The 26,337-nt window shown below is 46.8% G+C and overlaps 2 protein-coding genes across 2 annotated transcripts; both read right to left on the reverse strand.

Annotated features, from left to right (window-relative positions):
* Nucleotides 1-1,556: 1,556 nt before the first annotated feature.
* On the reverse strand, nt 1,557-3,344 carry LOC142748713 (E3 ubiquitin/ISG15 ligase TRIM25-like). The gene has a single exon (XM_075855899.1). The coding sequence runs from the start codon at nt 3,324-3,326 to the stop codon at nt 1,719-1,721; it is 1,608 nt and encodes a 535-aa protein (XP_075712014.1). The 5' UTR covers nt 3,327-3,344; the 3' UTR covers nt 1,557-1,718.
* A 19,878-nt stretch (nt 3,345-23,222) lies between these two features.
* LOC142748714 (E3 ubiquitin/ISG15 ligase TRIM25-like) lies at nt 23,223-25,015 on the reverse strand. Its single transcript, XM_075855900.1, has one exon. It carries the CDS (start codon nt 24,995-24,997, stop codon nt 23,393-23,395), a length of 1,605 nt encoding a protein of 534 aa, XP_075712015.1. The 5' UTR covers nt 24,998-25,015; the 3' UTR covers nt 23,223-23,392.
* Nucleotides 25,016-26,337: the final 1,322 nt, after the last annotated feature.

Consider the following 26,337-nt stretch of genomic DNA (forward strand, 5'->3'; position numbering starts at 1 on the left):
GAAGTATCATCCACTTCTCTTCAGAACGCAAGGCAGTGCAGACACAGCCGTGTTCTCGAGAGATCACGCTGTGACGTCACTCACAGGTCCTGCATCGTGTCAGACGAGCGAGGACACCGGCACCAGAGGCTACAGTTGATTCTGCAGCAGCATCAGCGTTTGCAGGTAAGTAGCTACATTGACTTACCTGCTAACGCCGAGGCTGCTGCAGAATCAACTGAAGCCTCTGGTGCCGATGTGTCCGACACGATGCAGGACCTGTGAGTGACGTCACAGCGTGATCTGGCAGAAGCTGGGCGTTCTGAAGAGAAGTGGATGATACTGCTCATCAGAACGCCCAGCTAGTAAAAGTATTAAAAACGCCCCGATGTACGCACATAATACACGCCCACTTGGACTTTTACTTTTAAACACACCCACTTGGACTTTTGCAAGCCTCGGATGCCTGAATGCACCTGATATCGAATTTTAAATTTTTGATACAAATAAAAGTGGGACCGAGATCCTTTTTAAATCACATACCTGCAGCGCTGGATCAAATTCTTTCCTAATCCAGGAAAAAAGGCTGTTAGTGTTTTTTGCAACTTATTTTTTTTTACTTTTTTACAACATTTTTATTAACTTGTTTTACCTTTTTTTTGTGTCCCACTAGGGAACTTGAAGGCATGAAGCCCTGATCGCTATTCTAATACACTGCACTACCTACATAGTGCAGTGTATTAGAGCTGTCAGCTATTCACTGACAGCAAGCCTATTAGGCTTCGCCTCCCGGCGGGGCCTAATAGGCTTCCGTACTAGGAAGCGATTGTTAGGCTACGGTTGCCATAGCAACCATCGGAACACCCGCGTGTGCCGATGGTTGTCATTAGCAACCATAGCGTGCGATCTAAGGGGTAGCTGCATCTAAGGGGTTAATCGGCCGGATCGGAGCCTAGCTCCGGTCCTGGCCGTTAGAGCACGATGTCAGCTGTGACAAACAGCTGACACCCGCGCCCGTGGCAACCATCGCGGTTGCCGACAGGCTACAAGACACTTCGATGCATCGATCACGTTGATCGATGCATCGAAGGGGTTAATCAGCCGGATCGGAGCCTAGCTCCGGTCCTGGCCGTTGCAGAGGGGTGCCGGACATCTGATTACCGGCGGTGATAGCGCTGGCTCAAGCTGAGCCAGCGCCATCACATACCTTACGTCATGGAGCTGTGATTGGTCAGTCGGCTTTGACTGACCAATCACAGCGATCGCCGGCAGGAGACCGCTGTGAATGATCCCCTGCCGTCTTACTGTGCCGGTCAACTGTCATAAACAGTTGACGGCACAGTTCTGTCACCTTGTCCTTTGACAGGGTGACAGTTTTTAGCCAGGACGCACCGGTACGTCCCTGTGCCTTAAAGCACTTCAATGCAGGACGTACCGGTGCATCCTGGTGCGCTAAGGGGTTAAGGACCCAGCCTGTTTGCAGCCTGTTTTTTTTTGTTTTTTCTTAGAAAAGTCGATTAGAAGAGTCCACAAAAAATATTGATTTAATATAAGGAAAAATCCATTCAAAAGGTGTACATAGCAAATAAATGAATAACAGCAATAATCCTAGAAAACCCTCCATATTACAGCTCCACACAACACCTGACCATTATTGTTGAATATTCAGCCAATCAGATTCCCCTCTCAGTGATGTCACCAGTCTCTGGACAAATTTCTTTAAAAAAAAAGGTTATTCCTTATCTGAGGATTCTCAACCAGGTATCTTTATAATTACGTAGAAAAAATGGCTGAACTAACCGTAATGCAGCATGAAGGGGCTCGGTGAAGGTGGCAGTGAAGGTGTGTAAGTGTCTGATGGGGTCACACAGCTCATAAAAGGACAGCTGCCCGGCCTCATAATCCAGACATATCCTGAATCTACCACTCGAGATCTTGTCAGGTAACCGGATCTCTTTACTGTCATGTATCACGAAATACTGATTATCATACCTCTCTAATATCCAGGACTTGTTATTATCTCCAATCAATGACGGACGCCCCCTCCTGTCTATACTGGGGTAACACATCCCCACCCTCCACCCCCCTAATCTACTGCCCTCCACATCCCAGTAATGTCGCCCTGAGGAAAATCTCCTGCCGCTCATCACCTGACTATAAAACTGGAATCTCTCTGCTGTTTCTGGACGATTCTGCTCCTCTTCTGTCCTGGTTGCAGTTTTCAGGTCGTCTGATATATGGAGATTATTAGCAGCTGTGTTTACATCCAGTAATATGTCTGCAGGAACCGCCACATAGATCCCGCTCCTTATACCTGATATTATGTCACATAATGTGTGTAATGTGTCTGAGATCAGAGCCACATCCAGATCATCCACATCACGGAGCTGTTTATCACGTCTCCCCGTGTCCTCATCCCCTCCCCCCTCCTCAGGATCACACAAGTCACCTGTGTCTGGTCCCTGTAGGACAGTCAGTGGATCAGTCATGTTACACAGCTCCTCAATGTCCCTCATCTTCCCGGACAGCTCGTCCTTCTTTATTTCCAGCTGCTGGATCAGAGCAGAGCGTGAGAGTGACTGTTCCTCCTCCTGCCTGGAGATCTCACTCAGGACCCTCTTCTCCAGGTCGTCCAGCCGTCTCCTGAGGTCTGTAAACAGGACAGTGACTCTCTCGGCTTCTCCAGCTGCTTTTTCTTGATCTTTTCTCCAGCGCTCCTCCAGACTCTGGACTCTTTCCTCAGTCTCCTTTCTCTTTGTGATCAGTTTCTGCAGAACATTTCTCAGTTTCTTCTTCTTCTTCTCAGAAGCCTCATCCAGCATCTCCACCCGGTGTACCCGATGTTCTCCGGCCAAACTGCAGGACACACAGATACAGATATCATCCTTGGTACAATAGTACTTTAATAGTTCCTTATGGACAGAACATTTTCTATTCTCCATGGAAGTGCTGGGTTCAGATAAGACGTGTTCTGCTGCCTTGCTGTGAACTCTCAGGTGTTTATCACACAGAGAAGCTTCACACATCAGACAGGATTTAACAGCAGGTACAGCAGAGTCCACACAGTAAGTGCAGCAGATCCCGCTGATCTCCTCTTCATCTGGCTGAGTACGCAGGAAATGTTCTGCTACGTTATGTAGATTTATGTTCCTCATCAGTGCAGGCCGCTCCTGAAACTCTTCTCTGCATTCAGGACAGGAATAAAGTCCAGACTCGTCCTGTGTATCCAGCACACGATCAATACAGACCCGGCAGAAGTTGTGTCCACATCTCAGCATTACAGGGTCATTAAAGACACATAAACAGATGGAGCAGAGCAGCTCTTCTCTCAGACCAGCAGACGCCATGGCAGACAGAGGAAGCGGGAACTGAAACTAAATGTGTAGCAGCTGGATAAACAGCAAAGTTGTAGTTACACCCATTTACGTAACCCCTTAATGACCAGAACTATCTTGGCCGGCATTCTTTTTTTGTAGCTTTGTACTCCAAGAGCCATACGTTTTTTATTTTCCCTTCGGTATAGCTGTACGAGTGCTTGTATTTTGCAGGGTGAGTTGTATTTTTCAACGGCACAATTTTTGGTTAAATAAAAATTGTTGATTTACTTTATTAACTCTTTCTGGGGAAGAATTGAAAAAAACAGCAATACCAACATTGTTTTTTTGCGTTTACATTTTTTTGGGAGCAGGATGGAAAAACAACAATTCCTTAGATTCTTTATTTTTTTAAGTTTTTTATTCGTACACCATTCACCATGCAGTTTAACCGTTTAAGAAACCTGCCGGTTTGCACCTTAATGAGCAAGTCAGATTTATCAAATCTGGTATGTCTGACTTTGAACAGGGCCTTACAGAGTTATTTTTATGACACGTTTTTTTTGCCATGGAAATGGCGGCCAAAATTGCCTCCTATTGATTTCACGAGCAAAAAAAAACGCTCGCGGGAAAAAGAAGTGAGATGCCCTATCTTGAGGCGTTTTCCGCCTCAAAAACCCCATTGAAATCAATGGGATACGGAAATAAACGTGTTTTTTGCCGTGGTTTTTTCAGCGATTTTTGGCACGTTTTTTGTTGTGTTTTTCAGCAAAAAACGCTCACGGTTATTCCCTCTGTCTGTGGAAAAAAGCCTAAAAAAAGCGGCAAAATACCACGGCAAAAATCGCATCAAAAAATGCGTGTGGTGCAAAACCACTTAAAAAAAACAGAAGCTGATTTTCCAGGCAAAATTTTCTGCTTGCAAAAAACTCTGTGTGAACAGGGACTAATAGTTTTGCATAGCCAAGTAAGGCCGGATTCACACGAGCGTGTTCAGTCCGGGATATACGGTCCGCATGTCCCGGACTGAGCACACAGCAGGGAGCTGGGCTCTTATCGTCATCGTTATCTATGATGCTAGGAGTCACTGCCTCGCTGCGGGAAAACTGTCCCGTATTGTAATCGTGTTTTCAGTACGGGACAGTAGTTCCGCGGGGAGGCAGTGACACCTAGCGTCATAGATAACGACGATGCTAGGAGCCCGGCTCCCTGCACTGTGTTCGGTCCGGGAAATGCGGCCGACCTGCGGACCGTAGATCACGGACTGAACACGCTCGTGTACATGAGGCCTAATTCTGACATTGTTTTTTTTGTCACATGTTGGACTCTATTTAGGTGGTAAAAGTAGACTGATATGAATTGCGTCAATTAATAAAAAAATTATCTGTATTTTGAACTGCAATATGTCACATATACAAACTGTACAATTTTTGAGCAATTTAGGACACTTACAAATTTAATAATGATTTTATAAATTTTGATGTACATTTTGTTTTCTTGCACCAAGCCAAGTTTTCACAGGCTCAAGTTCCACATATGAACAGCGATGTCTGGGGCTTCCCCAGAGCCGGAGTCCCGGGCAGAGCGCTAGTACAGGCTCTGCTCCGGGACTCGATGGAATTCCCTGACATAGCTGCCCATATATGGACAGTGTGTCAGGGTCTTCCCCAGAGCGGAGTCCCGGGCAGAGCGCTCGTATCGGCTCTGCTCCGGGACGCTGCGGAATTCCCTGACATAGCTGCCCATATATGGACAGTGTGTCAGGGTCTTCCCCAGAGCGGAGTCCCGGGCAGAGCGCTCGTATCGGCTCTGCTCCGGGACGCTGCGGAATTCCCTGACATAGCTGCCCATATATGGACAGTGTGTCAGGGTCTTCCCCAGAGTGGAGTCCCGGGCAGAGCGCTAGTATCGGCTCTGCTCCGGGACTCTGTGGAATTCCCTGACATCGCTCTCCACATATGAACAGCGATGTCTGGGGCTTCCCCAGAGCCGGAGTCCCGAGCAGAGCGCTAGTACAGGCTCTGCTCCGGGACTCGATGGAATTCCCTGACATAGCTGCCCATATATGGACAGTGTGTCAGGGTCTTCCCCAGAGCGGAGTCCCGGGCAGAGCGCTAGTACAGGCTCTGCTCCGGGACGCTGCGGAATTCCCTGACATAGCTGCCCATAGTGCCAGAAGCGGCAGCATCCGCGGAGGGCACTGCGGCAGCATCCGCGGAGGGCACTGCGGCAGCATCCGCGGAGGGCACTGCGGCAGCATCCGCGGAGGGCACTGCGGCAGCATCCGCGGAGGGGTCTGCGGCAGCATCCGCGGAGGGCTCTGCGGCAGCATCCGCGGAGGGCTCTGCGGCAGCATCCGCGGAGGGCTCTGCGGCAGCATCCGCGGAGGGCTCTGAGGCAGCATCCGCGGAGGACTCTGCGGCAGCATCTGCATTTAGCGACACTTAAACTGGAAAGCTGGATTGTTGAAATAAGCACGTGGAGAAATATCTCAAATTTTAAACCTAGCGCTATTATTATAGTAATGTAGTATTATTATTATTATAGTAATATAGTGTTATAGTAGTTCAAATAACTAATTGATTAACAATAATTTGGTATTTTATCAAATTTGAAAGTAATGCGGCCCGTCAACTTCCCATTTTTTCTATATGCGGCCCACTTACCCGGCCGAGTTTGAGACCCCTGGTCTAGAGGAATATCCTGCTGTAACACCGCCAAATTCCTAAGCTCCAGCCAAAACTGTTGCACCAGGGAGCAGCTCCAAAAGATATGGAACAGGTCACCGCTCTGATCTCGACATCGCCAACAATCCGACAAAATACCCGGATTGAATCTATGCAAGAGGGCAGCGGTATGATACCAAAACATAAGGATTTTATATTGATTTTCTTTATATGCTGTACAAAGGGAAGTTTTAGCTGCTTGTGACCAGATCTGCCATAACGAGAAAGGGATGGATTTATTCAACAGGGTCTCCCATTTTGACATATCTATGCATAGGTGGAGAGGAGTTATCCGGAGACAGAAGTATTGTGTAAATAGCGGATATGCGCCCTTTAGTAGTGGTAGTATGGCGACAACGTTTTTCAAAGCTTGTAGGTTTAGTGACCCGAGTGGATCCGAAGGTTTGTTGCATGTAATGCCTAATTTGAAGATAGTGGAAAAATGTAGAAGAGGGGATGTTATGATGCTGTTGGAAATATGAAAACAGGGGAATATCTAACGTATGAGGATCAACAAAATCGGCCAGGTGGAACACCCCTGCCCCCGTCCACAATCTGACCATTCGGGAAGTAGTACCCCCGGGAATAGTAGGATTATATAGAACCGAAGTCAAAGGCGGACAATCTGACGCCAAATGAAAGAGTCTTTTGCACTCTTCACATACTAAGGGACACCCAACAGGGAATGCGACGGTGATGGGACGCCCAGTAATACTTCACAACGACAGGGACAGACAACCCCCCTGCAGATCGACTAGACAATAAAACAGATTTCGGGATTCTAAATCTGCCGGAGTGCCATATGAACCGGAGGATGGAAAACTGCAATGCCCTCAACGCCCCCATGGGTACTGCCACTGGTAGGGTCTCGAAGAAATACTACAGTTTAGGGAGCAGGGTCATTTTGACCTCTGCAATACGTCCAAAAAAGGACATGGGGAGAGAGCCCCACCTGGCCATAAGTCTACGCAATTCTACAAAAAGAGGAGGGAAATTAGTCTTGTAAACTGATGTGTAAGAGGGGGTGATTTGGACTCCTAAATAAGTCAGGGGGACCTCTTTCCAATTGTAAGTGTAGTTTTGTTTGAGGAGCAATAGAATGTGGTGTGGGACATTAATAGGGAGCGCTTCAGTTTTAGAGGTGTTAGTTTTATACCCGGAGAGCCTCCCATATCTATGGATAACGTTAGTAAGGGTAGGTAGAGAGGTATGGGGTTTAGTGATAGTCAAAAGAACGTCATCCGCAAATAACGAGACCTTGAACTCTTTATCTTGTATTTTGACCCCCGCTATATCTATGGATTGTCGTATTTGAGCTGCTAGGGGTTCAATACAGAGCACAAATAGAAGAGGTGATAATGGGCAGCCCCGACGCGTGCCATTCCAAATCTGGAACAGTGGGGAGGTGGGGTGCGGAAGTCTAATTGCTGCCGTTGGATTAGAATAAAGACCATGCAGAGCCGTCAAGAAAGGACCCGAAATCCCATACAAACTCATAGTTTCAAACATAAACGGCCATCCCAAGCGATCAAACGCCTTCTCCGCATCCAGGCTAAGACGGATCGCCGATTCCTCTTGCTTGTGAAGAGAATCAATAATATCAAGGGTCCTCCTTGTGTTGTCTCCCTCTTGTCTAAGGGGCACAAAGCCCACTTGGTCTTTATGGATCAAAGATGGGAGCCAAACATTGAGTCTATTTTCAAGGAGCAAGTAAAACATTTTTAGAAAAGAGCTATGGGTCTATATTTGGAGCAATCTGCGTGATCCTTACCCGGTTTAGGGATCAGTGTAATGTGAGAATGCAGGAACGATTGAGGGATGGGAGAACCTTGTGGGAAGGCATTAATCAAGGAAACCATCTTTGGTGTAAAGTCCGACTAATATTTACCTCACAAACTCTCCCTCAGCTCCTCCTGACAGAACTCTCTCTGTTTACCTCATCCTGCACTAGACTTTACTGGAGACAGGGAGGGGCCAGACAACCCAGGCTGTAGCTCCACCCCTTTTCCAGAAGCATCTTTGAGATGATCTATAACGAATCTGCTGTTTAAAGTGACCAAAATCTGTAAGTCATTTACTTAAAGGAACATCAACATGATATATAGTACTTAAAGAGGCTCTGTCACCAGATTTTGCAACCCCTATCTCCTATTGCAGCAGATCGGCGCTGAAATGTAGATAAGAGTAACGTTTTTTGTTTTTTTAAACGAGCATTTTTGGCCAAGTTATGACCATTTTTATATTTATGCAAATGAGGCTTTCTAAAGTACAACTGGGCGTGTTTAAAGTTAAAGTACAACTGGGCGTGTATTATGTGTGTACATCGGGGCGTTTTTACTTCTTTTACTAGCTGGGCGTTCTGACGAGAAGTGTATGATGCTGACGAATCAGCATCATCCATTTCTCTTCGTTAACACAATACACGCCCAGTTGTACTTTAGAAAGCCTCATTTGCATAAATATAAAAACGGTCATAACTTGGCCAAAAATGCTCGTTTTAAAAAAAACAAAAAAACGTTACTCTTATCTCCATTGCAGCGCCGATCTGCTGCAATAGGAGATAGGGGTTGCAAAATCTGGTGACAGAGCCTCTTTAAGTAGTGTAACTCCTGCACCTCACACAGGTCAGAACCGATGTATGCCAGGGGATTATTGTCTGGATTGGCGCAGTTGCCTGTAAGTACTCACCGCCTACACAATGGCGAGTAACACCAGATGGAATGAGCTGTAGTTGTTTTTTTCCCCTCAGCCACAGGCTAGGCTCGGCCTTGCACCGCACCAACCTGACGCTGAGCACCACTGCACCCAACTTCAAATGTCAGCAAAGAGTTTGAGAACGTGGGTGCTAATAAAGTGGTTGTTTAGTTCATGGAAGGCTTCACATTGTGGATGGCTCTACCGAGAGGATGACAAGGGCCCCTCCGAGCCATTGGCTTGGGGGACACATGGTCGCACGAGCCCCAAAAATATGTTTTTATTGGTATTTAAGTCTGTTATGTAGTATGGTTTTGTGTGGTTGTATTTTCTCCCCCCCCCCCCCCACTTCCCCTCTTTTTTCCAGATGTAGTGAAATGGTACTTACCTTATAGGAAGTCCCCGATGTAAGCTGTACAAGTTGGTACGAGCGGGTTCCAGTTGTTTCTATCTCCAGGCAGATGTTTCCTGGTGAACAGCTGATTGGACGAGGTCAGCTGTGCTGTTGGCATGAGCAGTTTCCAGAATATTCTATCTCCAGGCAGTTTTCTCTTACGTACAGCTGATTGGTTATTGGAATTTCAAAACGGCGGGAATCTGTACTATAAAGGAGTGAGTTTCTTCGTGGTCAAGCAGTCATCTGGAGCCATTTGGACCGTTGCCCACCCACCCTCCCTTATGTCCGAATTTCCCTTCCGTCACGATGTTTGTTAGAGGGATTTTGTCACCCAGCTAATGCTGGGCGGACTTGGTATTTTATTATAAAAGCTGGATTTTTTTATTGGTTTATTGATTTCAATTTATGGTTATTTATATATTTTAAGTATTATGGATTTTAAAATAAACATCGTGGCCTTTATTATCCAATGATTCTATTGTCTGTGTTTTCTTTTGAGGTGGTTTATTTTGTGGGTTCTGTGCTATCATGTCTTTTCGTGGTCGCTTCCTTGATAGGTCCTTGCCGGTACCAGTTATCCAAGTTGAATGTAGGGAAGAACTTGCCCCCCAGTGTTGCTTTAGGGGACACCTCTGCCTGGGCAGTGGGTCTGCAGTTTGATGGGTGCACTCATTCAGTTTCCCATAATCTACACATAGATGTAACATCCCTTTTATTTTTGTAGGCAAGCGCAACCGGTCTTTCACCTCACAGAATAAGGGCTCATTCAGACGAACGTGAATAACGTCTGTGCTGCGCAGGAAAATCACGCGCAGCACACGGACCCATTGATTTCAATGGGGCCGTTCACACATGCAGGAGTTTTCACGCACCTATCGCCCATTGAAGTTAATGGGTGCGTGAAAATCACGCACAGCACACAGATGCACATCCGTGTGCTGTGCGTGATTTACGCATCTATTCAATTGAAAATAAGATTCACCCGCGTGAATCTGATACGCTCGTGTGAATGTAGCCTAAGATTAAATGCTGTGATGCCACATCCTCTATGGTGGGGCAGCCCCCACTGTTGATGGTGTGCTCAATGGCCTCCTATAGTCCTCCTCATGCTTAGTGAAGACCACCCCAAACTGGAATCTTAGCTTTTCTATGTCTTTAGGGGGCATCATGAGCTTGTTAAAGTTTTTATAATCAGTAAAATGGAACTACTAGAGTCATGTAATATACCGGGGCCATAAATTATTTTATGCTGGTCCCTAAAATGCAAGTTTCCAAATTCTTTGAAATCACTTCCTGCTCTGCAGGTATTGGCGGGAGCTGCACCTCACACACTTCCTGCTCTTCAGGTATTGGCTGGAGCTGCACCTCACACACTTCCTGCTCTGCATGTATTGGCTGGAGCTGCACCTCACACACTTCCTGCTATGAATGTATTGGCTGGAGCTGCACCTCACATACTTCCTGCTATGAATGTATTGGCTGGAGCTTCACCTCACACACTTCCTGCTCTGCATGTATTGGCTGGAACTGCATCTCACACACGTCCTGCTCTGCATGTATTGGCTGGAGCTGCACCTCACACACTACCTGCTCTTCAGGTATTGGCTGGAGCTGCACCTCACACACTTCCTGCTCTGCAAGTATTGGCTGGAGCTGCACCTCACACACTTCCTGGTCTTCAGGTATTGGCTGGAGCTGCACCTCACACGCTTCCTGCTCTGTAGGTATTGGCTGGAGCTGCACCTCACACACTTCCTGCTCTGCATATATTGGCTGGAGCTTCACCTCACACACTTCCTGCTCTTCAGGTATTGGCTGGAGCTGCAGCTCACACGCTTCCTGCTCTGCAGGTATTGGCTGGAGCTGCACCTCACACACTTCCTGCTCTGCATGTATTGGCTGGAGCTGCACCTCACACACTTCCTGCTCTGCAGGTATTGGCTGGAGCTGCACCTCACACACGTCCTGCTCTGCATGTATTGGCTGGAGCTGCACCTCACACACTTCCTGCTATGAATGTATTGGCTGGAGCTGCACCTCACATACTTCCTGCTATGAATGTATTGGCTGGAGCTTCACCTCACACACTTCCTGCTCTGCATGAATTGGCTGGAGCTGCACCTCACACACATCCTGCTCTGCATGTATTGGCTGGAGCTGCACCTCACATACTTCCTGCTCTGCATGTATTGGCTGGAGATGCACCCCACATACTTCCTGCTCTGCATGTATTGGCTGGGGCTGCACCTCACACACTACCTGCTCTTCAGATATTGGCTGGAGCTGTACCTCACACACTTCCTGCTCTTCAGGTATTGGCTGGAGCTGCACCTCACACGCTTCCTGCTCTGCAGGTATTGGCTGGAGCTGCACCTCACACGCTTCCTGCTCTTCAGGTATTGGCTGGAGCTGCACCTCACACGCTTCCTGCTCTGCAGGTATTGATGGAGCTGCACCTCACACACTTCCTGCTCTGCATGTATTGGCTGGAGCTGCACCTCACACGCTTCCTGCTCTGCAGGTATTGGCTGGAGCTGCACCTCACACACTTCCTGCTATGAATGTATTGGCTGGAGCTTCACCTCACACACTTCCTGCTCTACATGTATTGGCTGGAGCTGCACCTCACACACGTCCTGCTCTGCATGTATTGGCTGGAGCTGCACCTCACACACTACCTGCTCTTAAGGTATTGGCTGGAGCTGCACCTCACACACTTCCTGCTCTGCATGTATTGGCTGGAGCTGCACCTCACACACTTCCTGCTCTTCAGGTATTGGCTGGAGCTGCACCTCACACGCTTCCTGCTCTGCAGGTATTGGCTGGAGCTGCACCTCACACACTTCCTGCTCTGCATATATTGGTTGGAGCTTCACCTCACACACTTCCTGCTCTGAATGTATTGGCTGGAGCTTCACCTCACACACTTCCTGCTCTGCATATATTGGCTGAAGCTGCACCTCACACACTTCCTGCTCTGCATGTATTGGCTGGAGATACACCCCACATACTTCCTGCTCTGCATGTATTGGATGGGGCTGCACCTCACACACTTCCTGCTCTGCATGTATTGGCTGGAGATGCACTCCACATACTTCCTGCTCTGCATGTATTGGATGGGGCTGCACCTCACACACTTCCTGCTCTTCAGGTATTGGCTGGAGCTGCACCTCACACGCTTCCTGCTCTGCAGGTATTGGCTGGAGCTGCACCTCACACACTTCCTGCTCTGCATGTATTGGCTGGAGCTGCACCTCACACACTTCCTGCTCTGCAGGTATTGGCTGGAGCTGCACCTCACACACGTCCTGCTCTTCATGTATTGGCTGGAGCTGCACCTCACACACTTCCTGCTCTGAATGTATTGGCTGGAGCTTCACCTCACACACTTCCTGCTCTGCATATATTGGCTGGAGCTGCACCTCACACACTTCCTGCTCTGAATGTATTGGTGGGAGCTTCACCTCACACACTTCCTGCTCTGCATGTATTGGCTGGAGCTGCACCTCACACACTTCCTGCTATGAATGTATTGGCTGGAGCTGCACCTCACATACTTCCTGCTATAAATGTATTGGCTGGAGCTTCACCTCACACACTTCCTGCTCTGCATGTATTGGCTGGAGCTGCACCTCACACACGTCCTGCTCTGCATGTATTGGCTGGAGCTGCACCTCACATACTTCCTGCTCTGCATGTATTGGCTGGAGATGCACCCCACATACTTCCTGCTCTGCATGTATTGGCTGGGGCTGCACCTCACACACTACCTGCTCTTCAGGTATTGGCTGGAGCTGTACCTCACACACTTCCTGCTCTTCAGGTATTGGCTGAAGCTGCACCTCACACGCTTCCTGCTCTGCAGGTATTGGCTGGAGCTGCACCTCACACACTTCCTGCTCTTAAGGTATTGGCTGGAGCTGCACCTCACACGCTTCCTGCTCTCCAGGTATTGGCTGGAGCTGCACCTCACACACTTCCTGCTCTGCATGTATTGGCTGGAGCTGCACCTCACACGCTTCCTGCTCTGCAGGTATTGGCTGGAGCTGCACCTCACACACTTCCTGCTATGAATGTATTGGCTGGAGCTTCACCTCACACACTTCCTGCTCTGCATGTATTGGCTGGAGCTGCACCTCACACATGTCCTGCTCTGCATGTATTGGCTGGAGCTGCACCTCACATACTTCCTGCTCTGCATGTATTGGTTGGAGATGCACCCCACATACTTCCTGCTCTGCATGTATTGGCTGGGGCTGCACCTCACACACTACCTGCTCTGCAGGTATTGGCTGGAGCTGCACCTCACACACTTCCTGCTCTGCATGTATTGGCTGGAGCTGCACCTCACACACTTCCTGCTCTTCAGGTATTGGCTGGAGCTGCACCTCACACGCTTCCTGCTCTGCAGGTATTGGCTGGAGCTGCACCTCACACACTTCCTGCTCTGCATATATTGGCTGGAGCTTCACCTCACACACTTCCTGCTCTGAATGTATTGGCTGGAGCTTCACCTCACACACTTCCTGCTCTGCATGTATTGGCTGAAGCTGCACCTCACACACTTCCTGCTCTGCATGTATTGGCTGGAGATGCACCCCACATACTTCCTGCTCTGCATGTATTGGATGGGGCTGCACCTCACACACTTCCTGCTCTTCAGGTATTGGCTGGAGCTGCACCTCACACGCTTCCTGCTCTGCAGGTATTGGCTGGAGCTGCACCTCACACACTTCCTGCTCTGCATGTATTGGCTGGAGCTGCACCTCACACGCTTCCTGCTCTGCAGGTATTGGCTGGAGCTGCACCTCACACACGTCCTGCTCTGCATGTATTGGCTGGAGCTGCACCTCACACACTTCCTGCTCTGAATGTATTGGCTGGAGCTGCACCTCACACACTTCCTGCTCTGCATGTATTGGCTGGAGCTGCACCTCACACACTTCCTGCTATGCATATATTGGCTGGAGCTGCACCTCACACACTTCCTGCTCTGAATGTATTGGTGGGAGCTTCACCTCACACACTTCCTGCTCTGCATGTATTGGCTGGAGCTGCAACTCACACACTTCCTGCTCTGCATATATTGGCTGGAGCTGCACCTCACACACTTCCTGCTCTGAATGTATTGGCGGGAGCTTCACCTCACACACTTCCTGCTCTGCATGTATTGGCTGGAGCTGCACCTCACACACTTCCTGCTCTGCATATATTGGCTGGAGCTTCACCTCACACACTTCCTGCTCTGAATGTATTGGCTGGAGCTTCACCTCACACACTTCCTGCTCTGCATGTATTGGCTGAAGCTGCACCTCACACACTTCCTGCTCTGCATGTATTGGCTGGAGATGCACCCCACATACTTCCTGCTCTGCATGTATTGGATGGGGCTGCACCTCACACACTTCCTGCTCTGAATGTATTGGCTGGAGATGCACTCCACATACTTCCTGCTCTGCATGTATTGGATGGGGCTGCACCTCACACACTTCCTGCTCTTCAGGTATTGGCTGGAGCTGCACCTCACACGCTTCCTGCTCTGCAGGTATTGGCTGGAGCTGCACCTCACACACTTCCTGCTCTGCAGGTATTGGCTGGAGCTGCACCTCACACACTTCCTGCTCTGCAGGTATTGGCTGGAGCTGCACCTCACACACTTCCTGCTCTGCCTGCCCCCTGCAGGCACTCTGCACATAGTACAAATACTATTAAGAGCTCTCTGCTCCCTTTCATGTAATTCCCTTTGATTTCTTGTCAAATTGCAGGCAAAAAAAGCTTAAATGGAAGAGAGATCTCTCAGTATTATCTGTATTATGTGCAAAGGGCATGCCGGGGGCAGGCAGAGCAGGAAGTCTGTGACGTGAAGCTTCAGCCAATAGCCGCAGAGAAGGAAGTGATGTCAGAGAAGAGGTTGTTCTGATAACTTCTTCTGTACAATCCAGAAACATGCAGTCATTTTGTTATATCCTGTGGTGTTTAGTGCATATATAGTACACAGGCATCAGTTATGACACGCACACGCACACGCACACGCACACGCATCATATAAACCCCTGGCAGGTATCTAACAGGTAAAATGTAGTAGATTCTTGTCTCCTCGCTCTCTTTTTTTTTTTTTTTTTTAAATTAACTTTGTTGACAGCATGACAACAGCACATATAAATAAGAGACAGGCTGCCATGTTATAAATCACATTGAAACAGGCAGCCATGTTATACACTACCTAGATACACGCAGCCATGTTATATACTACCTAGATTTACGCAGCCATGTTATATTTTGGCTAGAGACCGGCATCCATGTTCCATTTATAACACTGTTATCTTCTTATGCGGCAGAGCGGCCATTCGACCCCGTCACCCCCTACAGCTATATCCCTGGTCCCCACTATATCCTAATACACAAGACAAAGCAGTAATAATACACAGGTAAATGTCTTTTTATTATGCACGGACTGTTACATTAGATATAATACAGTGTGAAGATTACAAGATAAAAACAAACAATCACCAAATGATGACACAGAAATATCACAGAAATAATCAAATGTGAGAACTACAATCTTTAGCTCGTTAGGTTGAAATTTACATTTAAAAAGGTGTATTACAGTTTCAGCAAATAAAGCTTATTCTTTGAATAATGGAATGTCCTATAATTTTCCATTATACTTTCTGCATCAATTCCTCACTATTTTCAAGATCTCTGCTTGCTGTTATTTAATAGCAACCTCCATTGTTAACTTCTAGGAGGTAAAGTCCTTGTTATGTGCTGGACGCACAGGTGTATGGCTCGTTACAGTACAAGTTAACAGGCTGTGTCTAGTAAGGAGCCAAGCACCTGTGTGATCATCACATGTCTGGGACAGATTCTGATCCCCTTTAAGTAAATAATGAAGGTTCCTATTAAATGGCAGCAAGCAGAGATCTTGAAAACTGTGAGGCATTGATACAGACAGTGCCAAAGCTCTATTTTCTGTTTTGGTGCTGCGGCCATTTTCGAAAATTGTCCTTTGTTATTGATTTAACAAGATGGTCATTGGTTACCGAGAAGCTAATGCAAAGGTGACAACCAATATGGCGGCACTTCCTGTTCCCTAATGCTTCCATAATGGCCACCATTATAAAACCCAAAAATGCCAATATCTCTGTAAGTAAAAGAAACATCATGACCAAACTTTGGCTGCTGCTCTAACTTCTGATTTAGGCCTCATGCACACAGCCATGCCCGTAATCCTGGCCCGCGATTGCGGGCACGACCAGCCACCGACGGCCGCATTTTCGTGCTGAGCTCCCATACAAAGTATGGGAGCACGGCCTGTAAAAAACAAAAAGTAGGACATGCTCCATAATTCCCAGCACGGTTCTACGGCACGGACACCTATCCGTAGTGATATGGAAAGGTGTCCGCGGCCAATAGAACCGGGCGGGTCCGTAATTGCGGACCGTATTGTGGTCCGCAATTACAGAGTTTTTTTACGTCGTGTACATGGGGCCTAACTAGTACATGGCCATTTTTACATTTCGTTGGCTTACCGAGGAAAAAATATATAACTAGGAATACAAATTTTAACAGCTTAACGAAAGAGAACAAATCCAGGATTTATAATTACTGGGATTAGATCTTTGATATTAAGATACAAAAAAAGAGAAACGGATTATACGGAATATACTAATTTCTATTATGGTTCTAATTATCTGGTCAGCAGAATCAATAGATAAAGAATTACCGCACGCTTATCATTTACTTCTAGCGCCAAAATCCTGCGCTGATTTATTTGATACTATTTAATAATAGGAGTCGGAGCTCTCTTTTTCTGTTACAGTGCGCCAAATCCCCTGCTTCCCTTCACACAGCCATGGACTCTGTCCACTGACGTCACGTCTTCTGTTTTATAGGATATTTTTTGTAACAAATCTTAATGAATCCCATATTGATATATAATAGGGTTGCCAGCTTTCCGGTTTTTTTAGCGGTAAGAGTAGGGCAGCATTCACCCCGTATCTGTGACCCATGTAGAGAAATTAAAAGAACATACAAACCCCCGAACATAGAATTAAAAAGAGACTGCCTGGTACAGTAACTTTGCATATGATATAGCTATATACAACCCTGACACCCTCTCCTCCGTAGGTGTGTGGCGGTGGCTTTCAGCTGTTGAGAGACAGAATCGCAGGCTACGACATAATGGAGGAGAAATTAGTATTTTTTTTCCTGCCCCAACAAATGCTCAAAGAGAACCGGTCACCTCTCCTAATACGTTTGATTTATGAAATACTTGCACTCTCCATTAAAAAAAAATGGAAGTCCACGTTGTACTGTTCCTCAGTTATTCCTCCTGGAAATGTAGGATTACATTGACAGCTGGGTGATACCATTCCCCTTGTCAATGGGGAGTGTCCCTACACAGTCTGACACTGTCCAATCAGTGCTGACAATGTCATTATATAGGGGGACACACCCTATTCACAAGGGGAATGGTAACGCCCAGTTGTCAATTTATTCATACATTTCCAGGAAGAATAAAAGAGGAACGGTTGTTATTTCAGGTTAGCACTATAGCCTTGCAGCGCTGTGGTCCTCGGTTAAATTCCAACCAAGGACAATATCTGCATGGAGTTTGTATGTTCTCCCCGTGTTTGCGTGGGTTTACCCCGGGTACTCCGGTTTCCACCCACACCCGAATTACATACAGTAAAGGAATTTAGATTGTGAGCCCCAATGGGGACAGTAAGTGAGGACCTCTGTACAGAGCTGCGGAATATGTTGGCGCTATATAAGTAACAGAAATAAATACAAGTATTTACGGAAACAGCCATGTCAGGAGCGGTGACAGATCCTGCCTAGAAACAGCTTATACGAGAGGCCAATTTAGGGACCTAGATTTCCAGATAGATTTTTCATGATACTATGAACTTAAATTATCGCTCTTTTTTACTTATATTAAAAAGCAGTTCTCGACAAGGTCACACACGGGTGGTATCAGATTCTGCATTAAAAATGCAGAAATGTCATTTACATCATGTAGAAATATGTACAAAGGAGTGAATTCTCACAATAAGGCCTTATTCACATGAACGTATTTCACGCGCGTCGCACGGACCTATGTAAGTCAACGGGGCTGTTCAGACATGCCGTGATTTTCACGCAGTGTGTCCGCTGCGTAAAACTCACGAAATGTCCTATAGTTGAGCGTTTTTCGCACATCATGCACCCATTGAAGTCAATGGGTGCGTGAAAAACGCGCACAACACACGGAAGCACTTCCGTGTGTCGCGCGTGATTCGCGCTACAGTTGTTCAAGAAATTAAGGAAAAAATAAAAGCACTTCCTTCATTTCTGTTTCTAAACATAAAAACAGAGTGTCATAACGATGCCATATGCGCGAAAATCAAACAGCCGCGCACCATATACTGATGACACACGGAAGTACAACACACAAAAAACGCTGCGTTTTTTGCGCGAGCAAAACGCACACGTTCGTGTGAATAAGGCCTAAGGGTGCCGTCCCACATAGCGGTATCCGCAAATCATGGCCGCATACGATGGTTGGGGTTTCCAAATTGATTGTTAATTGGCCGCATAATTATGCAGAAAATAGCAGTTTTACCACTAAACGGTGCGGCCATTAAAGGGGGTTTCCAGCCCCTAAAAATGGATGGCCTATCTTCAGGATAGGCCATCAATAGCTGATGGGTCGGGGTCCGACTATCGAGACCCCTGCCGATCCGCTGTTTAGAAGGGGCCGCAGCGCTGCTTCCCCTTGATTTCCCCTCACTTGCTCACTCTGTGAATCGCTGACACAGCAGTAGTGGCGGTTCACAGTATTGCGTTCTTCCACTGAAGTCAATGGGAGAACAGGCTGCAATACCCGTGAATCACCGCTACATCCGTGTCGAAGATTCACAGTGATCAAGAGGAAATGAAGGGAAAGCAGCGCTATAACGAGCGCTGCGGCCGCTTCAAAACAGCTGATCGGCGGGGGTCCCAGCAGTTGGACCCTCACCCATCAGCAATTGATGGCCTATCCTGAGGATAGACCATCAATTTTTAGGGGCTGGAAAACCCCTTTAATAATTCATCTTAATGGCTGCACGGTTTTTCGAGAAAAAATACTGCAAAATTGTGCAGCCAATTAACAATCTATTTAAAAACCCCGTCCCCCGCACGCTGGGGTACCCACACAGGTGGCGGATTTGTTGTGGATTTTTTCTCATTAGATTTCCAGCGAATCCACAGCAATATCCTGTTGTGTTACATGCTCTGATATCCGTGCGAAAAATTTTAAGCACCATGTGGATGACATTTGTTCAAATCTCATCCCCATGGCTGGTATTTTTTATTTATCTCTGTTACTTCTATAGCGCCAACATATTCCGCAGCGCTGTACAGAGGTCCTCACTTACTGTCCCCATTGGGGCTCACAATCCCTAAATTCCCTATCGGTATGTTTTCGGGGTGTGGGAGGAAAATGGAGTACCCGGAGCAAACACTGGAAGAACATACAAACTCCATGCAGCTGGTACTGTAATCCGCTGTGGATTTTTGGTGTGTAAATCCCGGAAAAAAAAATTTAAATCCAGCAATTCCATCCCGTGGTCTTGAAGGCTATTTTATTAAATCAATGTTGTTTTGGTTTTTAATGACTTTTCTAATTGATTTTTTTTTTTTTAATGTTTTTACTTTTTACTATACAGCTTCTGTGTATCCTGCATTCATAGAAGATGTAGCGTTGTCTTTAAGGGTATGTTCACACGAGGTCATTACGTCCGTAATTGACAGACGTATTTCGGTCGCAAGTACCGGACCGAACGCAGTGCAGGGAGCCGGGTTCCTAGCATCATAGTTATGTACGATGCTAGGAGTCCCTGCCTCGCTGCAGGACAACTGTCTCGTACTGTAATCATGTTTTCAGTACGGGACTGTAGTTCCGCGGAGAGGCAGGGACTCCTAGTGTCGTACATAATTATGATGCTAATAGCCCGGCTCCCTGCAGTGAGTTCGGTCCGGGACTTGCAGCCAAAATACGTTCGTCAATTACGGACGTAATGACCTCGTGTGAACATACCCTAACCGATTCCGGCTGAGTGAGAACGACGGATGTGATCGATATTATTTGGAACCTGAGTTAGAGACTCACAGGAACCGTTTACAGCCGAGCCATCAGTTTAGCCGAACTGACGGAAACGCCTGAGAGAGGATGAAATAGATTGTATTTTAAAAAGTTCCCTTTTTTTTTCAGAAAAGTCGATTAGAAGAGTACACAAAAAATATTGATTTAAAGAGGCTGTGTCACCAGAACAAAAATGCTCTATCTCCTACATCAGTTTATCGGTTACTAGCAATGTGTTTTTATTTAAAAAACGATGTTTTTTTAACAAAGTTATGGCGTTTAGAACATTTATGCAAATGAGGTCCTTAATGCCCAACTGGGCGTTTTTTAATTTTCAACCAAGTGGGCGTGTGACAAAGAGGTGTATGACGCTGGCTAATCCGCATCATACACCTCTCTGTCTTACACCCAAGCTAGATTCACTGAGCAGCGTCTGAAGACAACATATTTCGTCTCCCTCCAGGCCGATGAGAAGTCCCAGTCGTCGGATCGGTAGTAGCAGCAGCAGCCTGGAGGGAGACGAAAGATGTTGTCTTCAGACGCTGCTCAGTGAATCTAGCTTGGGTGTAAATCAGGGGCGTAGCTAAAGGCTCATGGGCCCGGGTGCAAGAATTCAGCTTGGGCCCCCCTACCACTCCCCAACACCACCATCATCATTATCATCAGACCCCTGTGCGTGCCTATGCCCAGACGCTTTGCCCAACAGCCCCCATAGTATAATGCCCCCACACAGTATAATGTTCCCATAGCTGCCCCCACACAGTATAATGCCCCATAACATATAATGCCCCCCCATAACAGCCCCATACGGTATAATGCTCCCCATATCAGCCCCCATACAGTATAATTCCCCCAAATCAGCCCCCATTCAGTATAATGCCCCCCATCTTATCAGCCCCCATGCCATATCTGCCCCCCATGCAGTATAATGCTCCCCACACAATATCAGCCCCCCCATACAGTATAATGCCCCCATATGTGCATAATAAAAAAAATAGCATAATTACTTACCTATCCCCGTTGCCACGCCAGGTGCAGGATCCTTCGCCTCCTCCGGTCTGTGCTATGAGTGACTCAGCGCAGACAGGCGCGATGATGTTGCTACATCCCGCCTGCCTGCGTCGAGCCGCTCAGGGCTCAGTGAATGCTGGATCAAGGAGATGCCAGCTCCTTGCTCCAGGATTGAATGGAACCGGGACCTCGGTGAGTGACTCGCGACCCCCCGGAGGTCTTCACACGAACCCCCAGGGGGACGCGACCCACAGTGTAGGGATGTCACAATACCAAAATTTGGACTTCGATACCGATACTTCGTTTACAGTAATAAAAAAAAAAAGTTCTTACGTTTTCTAATGTGAGGCACGAGGTGTGATGATGAATTTTGAATGTACCTCACGTTAATAGTAATTAATCCCGTCATGTTTCTCAGTCATAATGGGTTAATAATGTGTGAGGTACATGATGGGGTTAATTACTATTAATGTGAGGCACATGGAGGTTAAATTCATCACACCTCGTGCCTCACAATAAGTGATAGAAAGCAGTTTATTTATTTTTTTTACAGAGTAGACATCACAAATAATGCAAAAAAAATCGTTGTGCAGGTTATTACGGCCGCGCCAATACCGATTATGTGTATATTTTATGTATTGAGACCTATTTTAATGTTTATTGTAAAAAAGGTGAATGTGTGTTTTTTTTATTTAACATTGCTTTGCTTTTACTTTATTTTTAAACTTTAATGTACTGGCATATATCAGATATATGTCAGTACATTAGCCTGTGGACAGATAGCACACAGGCAGTTGTTAGGACATACCTCAGTATGCCCTAACAGGAAATATGGTAAGACAGCCCTGGGGTCCTTCAATAGACCCCAGGGCTGTCTGCCCATATATGGTATGGCCCTCGATCGCATCACAGGAATTCCCTGTGACACGATCCAGGGGCATCCCCCCCTTCTCATTTTCCCCTGAATGCTGCAGTCGGCTTTGATTGCAGCATTCAGGAGAATAGCGGCGGAGATGAGAGGTTCCTCTGATCTCCGCCGTTATAGAGCGGGGCTGCGGCTGTGTAATACAGTCATTGCCCCGCTCCTGACAGTAAGTTCGCGCGCGGTCAGCATGAGGAGATGCTGCCTGCGCTCCACTAATGAGCGGCGGTTCAGGCACTGAAGACAGAACATGGGGGTGCCATGTTCTGTCTTCAGTGCCGCAGATCATTAGTGCAGCGCCGGCCGCATCACATCATGCTGACGGCGCGCACATGTCAGGACTCAGGAGCGGGGCAATGGCTGTATTACACAGCCGCAGCCCCGCTCTCATAGTCATGTGTACTATACTGTATTGTGAAGTTTGCGGTGGAGAGAGGAGGGGGGGCTGTGATTTAACGGCCACCCCCCTCTCCACCGCAAACAGCACAATACAACACAATACATTACAAGGCATCACAACACAACACATTACATCACAATACATTACAACACCACACAGACTGCAGCTCACCTGGAGTCCTCGGCACCGACTCTTCCACTCCACTGTCCGGAAGACGTGTCACGTGACAACACGGTCACATGGTACACTAAGTGTACCATGTGACCGTAACCAGGAAGTGCCGGCTTTACGGCACAGAAGATTTTTTTTTGAAGCATACAGTATGGCAACGGGGGCCCGTGGGCCCCCCAGGCTTAGGGGCCCGGTCGCAAGTGCGACCGCTGCGACCCCTATAGCTACGCCACTGGTGTAAATGATAGAGAGGTGTATGATGCGGATTGGCCAGCGTCATACACCTCTTTGTCACACGCCCACTTGGTTGAAAATTAAAAAACGCCCAGTTGGGCATTAAGGACCTCATTTGCATAAATGTTCTAAACGCCATAACTTTGTTAAAAAACATCGTTTTTAAAATAAAAACACATTGCTAGTAACCGATAAACTGATGTAGGAGATAGAGCATTTTTATTCTGGTGACAGCCTCTTTAATATAAGGAAAAATCCATTCAAAAGGTGTACATAGCAAATAAATGAATAACAGCAATAATCCTAGAAAACCCTCCATATTACAGCTCCACACAACACCTGACCATTATTGTTGAATATTCAGCCAATCAGATTCCCCTCTCAGTGATGTCACCAGTCTCTGGGCAAATTTCTTTAAAAAAAATGGTTATTCCTTATCTGATGATTCTCAACCAAGTATCTTTATAATTACGTAGAAATAATGGCTGAACTACACATAATGCAGCATGAAGGGGCTCGGTGAAGGTGGCAGTGAAGGTGTGTAAGTGTCTGATGGGGTCACACAGCTCATAAAAGGACAGCTGCCCGGCCCCATAATCCAGACATATCCTGACTCTACCACTGGAGATCTTGTCAGGTAACCGGATCTCTTTACTGTCATGTCTCACTGAATACTGATTATTATACCTCCCCAATATCCAGGACTTGTTATTATTTCCAATGTATGACTGACGCCCCCTCCTGTTCATACTGGAGTAACACATCCCCACCCTCCACCCCCCTGATCTACTGATCTCCACATCCCAGTAATGTCGCCCTGAGGGAAATCTCCTGCCGCTTATCACCTGATAACCCTGGAATCTCTCTGCTGTTTCTGGACGATTCTGCTTCTCTTCTGTCCAGGTTGCAGTTTTCAGGTCGTCTGATATATGGAGATTATTACCAGCTGTGTTTACATCCAGTAATATGTCAGCAGGACCCTCCACATAGATCCCGCTCCTTATACCTGATATTACGTCACATAATGTGTGTAATGTGTCTGAGATCAGAGCCACATCCAGATCATCCACATCACGGAGCTGTTTATCATGTCTCCCCGTGTCCTCATCCCCTCCCCCCTCCTCAGGATCACACAAGTCACCTGTGTCTGGTCCCTGTAGGACAGTCAGTGGATCAGTCATGTTACACAGCTCCTCAATGTCCCTCATCTTCCCGGACAGCTCGTCCTTCTTTATTTCCAGCTGTTGGATCAGAGCGGAGAGTGAGAGTGACTGTTCCTCCTCCTGCCTGGAGATCTCACTCAGGACCCTCTTCTCCAGGTCGTCCAGCCGTCTCCTGAGGTCTGTAAACAGGACAGTGACTCTCTCGGCTTCTCCAGCTGCTTTTTCTTGATCTTTTCTCCAGCGCTCCTCCAGACTCTGGACTCTTTTCTCAGTCTCCTTTCTCTTTGTGATCAGTTTCTGCAGAACATTTCTCAGTTTCTTCTTTTTCTTCTCAGAAGCCTCATCCAGCATCTCCACCCGGTGTCCCCGATGTTCTCCGGCCAAACTGCAGGACACACAGATACAGATATCATCCTTGGTACAATAGTACTTTAATAGTTCCTTATGGACAGAACATTTCTTGTTCTCCAGGGAAGTGCTGGGTTCAGATAAGACGTGTTCTGCTGCCTTGCTGTGAACTCTCAGGTGTTTATCACACAGAGAAGCTTCACAGTGCAGACAGGATTTAACAGCAGGTACAGCAGAGTCCACACAGTAAGTGCAGCAGATCCCGCTGATCTCCTCTTCATCTGGCTGAGTACGCAGGAAATGTTCTGCTACGTTATGTAGATTTATGTTCCTCATCAGTGCAGGCCGCACCTGAAACTCTTCTCTGCATTCAGGACAGGAATAAAGTCCAGACTCGTCCTGTGTATCCAGCGCACGATCAATACAGACCCGGCAGAAGTTGTGTCCACATCTCAGCATTACAGGATCCTTAAAAACACATAAACAGATGGAGCAGAGCAGCTCTTCTCTCAGACCAGCAGACGCCATGGCGGACAGAGGAAGCGAGAACTGAAACTAAATGTGTAGCAGCTGGATAAACAGCAAAGTTGTAGTTACACCCATTTACGTAACCCCTTAATGACTAGAACTATCTTGGCCGGCATTCTTTTTTTGTAGCTTTGTATTCCAAGAGCCATACGTTTTTTATTTTCCCTTCGGTATAGCTGTACGAGTGCTTGTATTTTGCAGGGTGAGTTGTATTTTTCAACGGCACAATTTTTGGTTAAATAAAAATTGTTGATTTACTTTATTAACTCTTTCTGGGGAAGAATTGAAAAAAACAGCAATACCAACATTGTTTTTTTGCATTTACATTTTTTTGGGAGCAGGATGGAAAAACAACAATTCCTTAGATTCTTTATTTTTTTAAGTTTTTTATTCGTACACCATTCACCATGCAGTTTAACCGTTTAAGAAACCTGCCGGTTTGCACCTTAATGAGCAAGTCAGATTTATCAAATCTGGTATGTCTGACTTTGAACAGGGCCTTACAGAGTTATTTTTATGACACACGTTTTTTTTGCCATGGAAATGGCGGCCAAAATTGCCTCCTATTGATTTCACGAGCAAAAAAAAACGCTTGCGGGAAAAAGAAGTGAGATGCCCTATCTTGAGGCGTTTTCCGCCTCAAAAACCCCATTGAAATCAATGGGATATGGAAATAAACGCGTTTTTTTGCCGTGGTTTTTTCAGCGATTTTTGGCACGTTTTTTGTGGTGTTTTTCAGCAAAAAATGCTCACGGTTATTCCCTCTGTCTGTGGAAAAAAGCGGCAAAATACCACGGCAAAAATCGCATCAAAAAATGCGTGTGGTGCAAAACCACTTAAAAAAAACAGAAGCTGATTTTCCAGGCAAAATTTTCTGCTTGCAAAAAACTGTGTGAACAGGGACTAATAGTTTTGCATATCCAAGTAAGGCCGAATTCACACGAGCGTGTTCAGTCCGGGATATACGGTCCGCATGTCCCGGACTGAGCACACAGCAGGGAGCTGGGCTCTTATCGTCATCGTTATCTATGATGCTAGGAGTCACTGCCTCGCTGCGGGAAAACTGTCCCGTACTGTAATCATGTTTTCAGTACAGGACAGTAGTTCCGCGGGGAGGCAGTGACACCTAGCGTCATAGATAACGACGATGCTAGGAGCCCGACTCCCTGCACTGCGTTCGGTCCGGGAAATGCGGCCGACCTGCGGACCGTAGATCACGGACTGAACACGCTCGTGTACACGAGGCCTAATTCTGACATTGTTTTTTTTGTCACATGTTGGACTTTATTTAGGTGGTAAAAGTAGACTGATATGAATTGCGTCAATTAATAAAAAAATTA

The sequence above is a fragment of the Rhinoderma darwinii genome, chromosome 3 (genome assembly GCF_050947455.1).
Source record: "Rhinoderma darwinii isolate aRhiDar2 chromosome 3, aRhiDar2.hap1, whole genome shotgun sequence".
In the NCBI taxonomy this organism is placed as follows: Eukaryota; Metazoa; Chordata; class Amphibia; order Anura; family Rhinodermatidae; genus Rhinoderma; species Rhinoderma darwinii.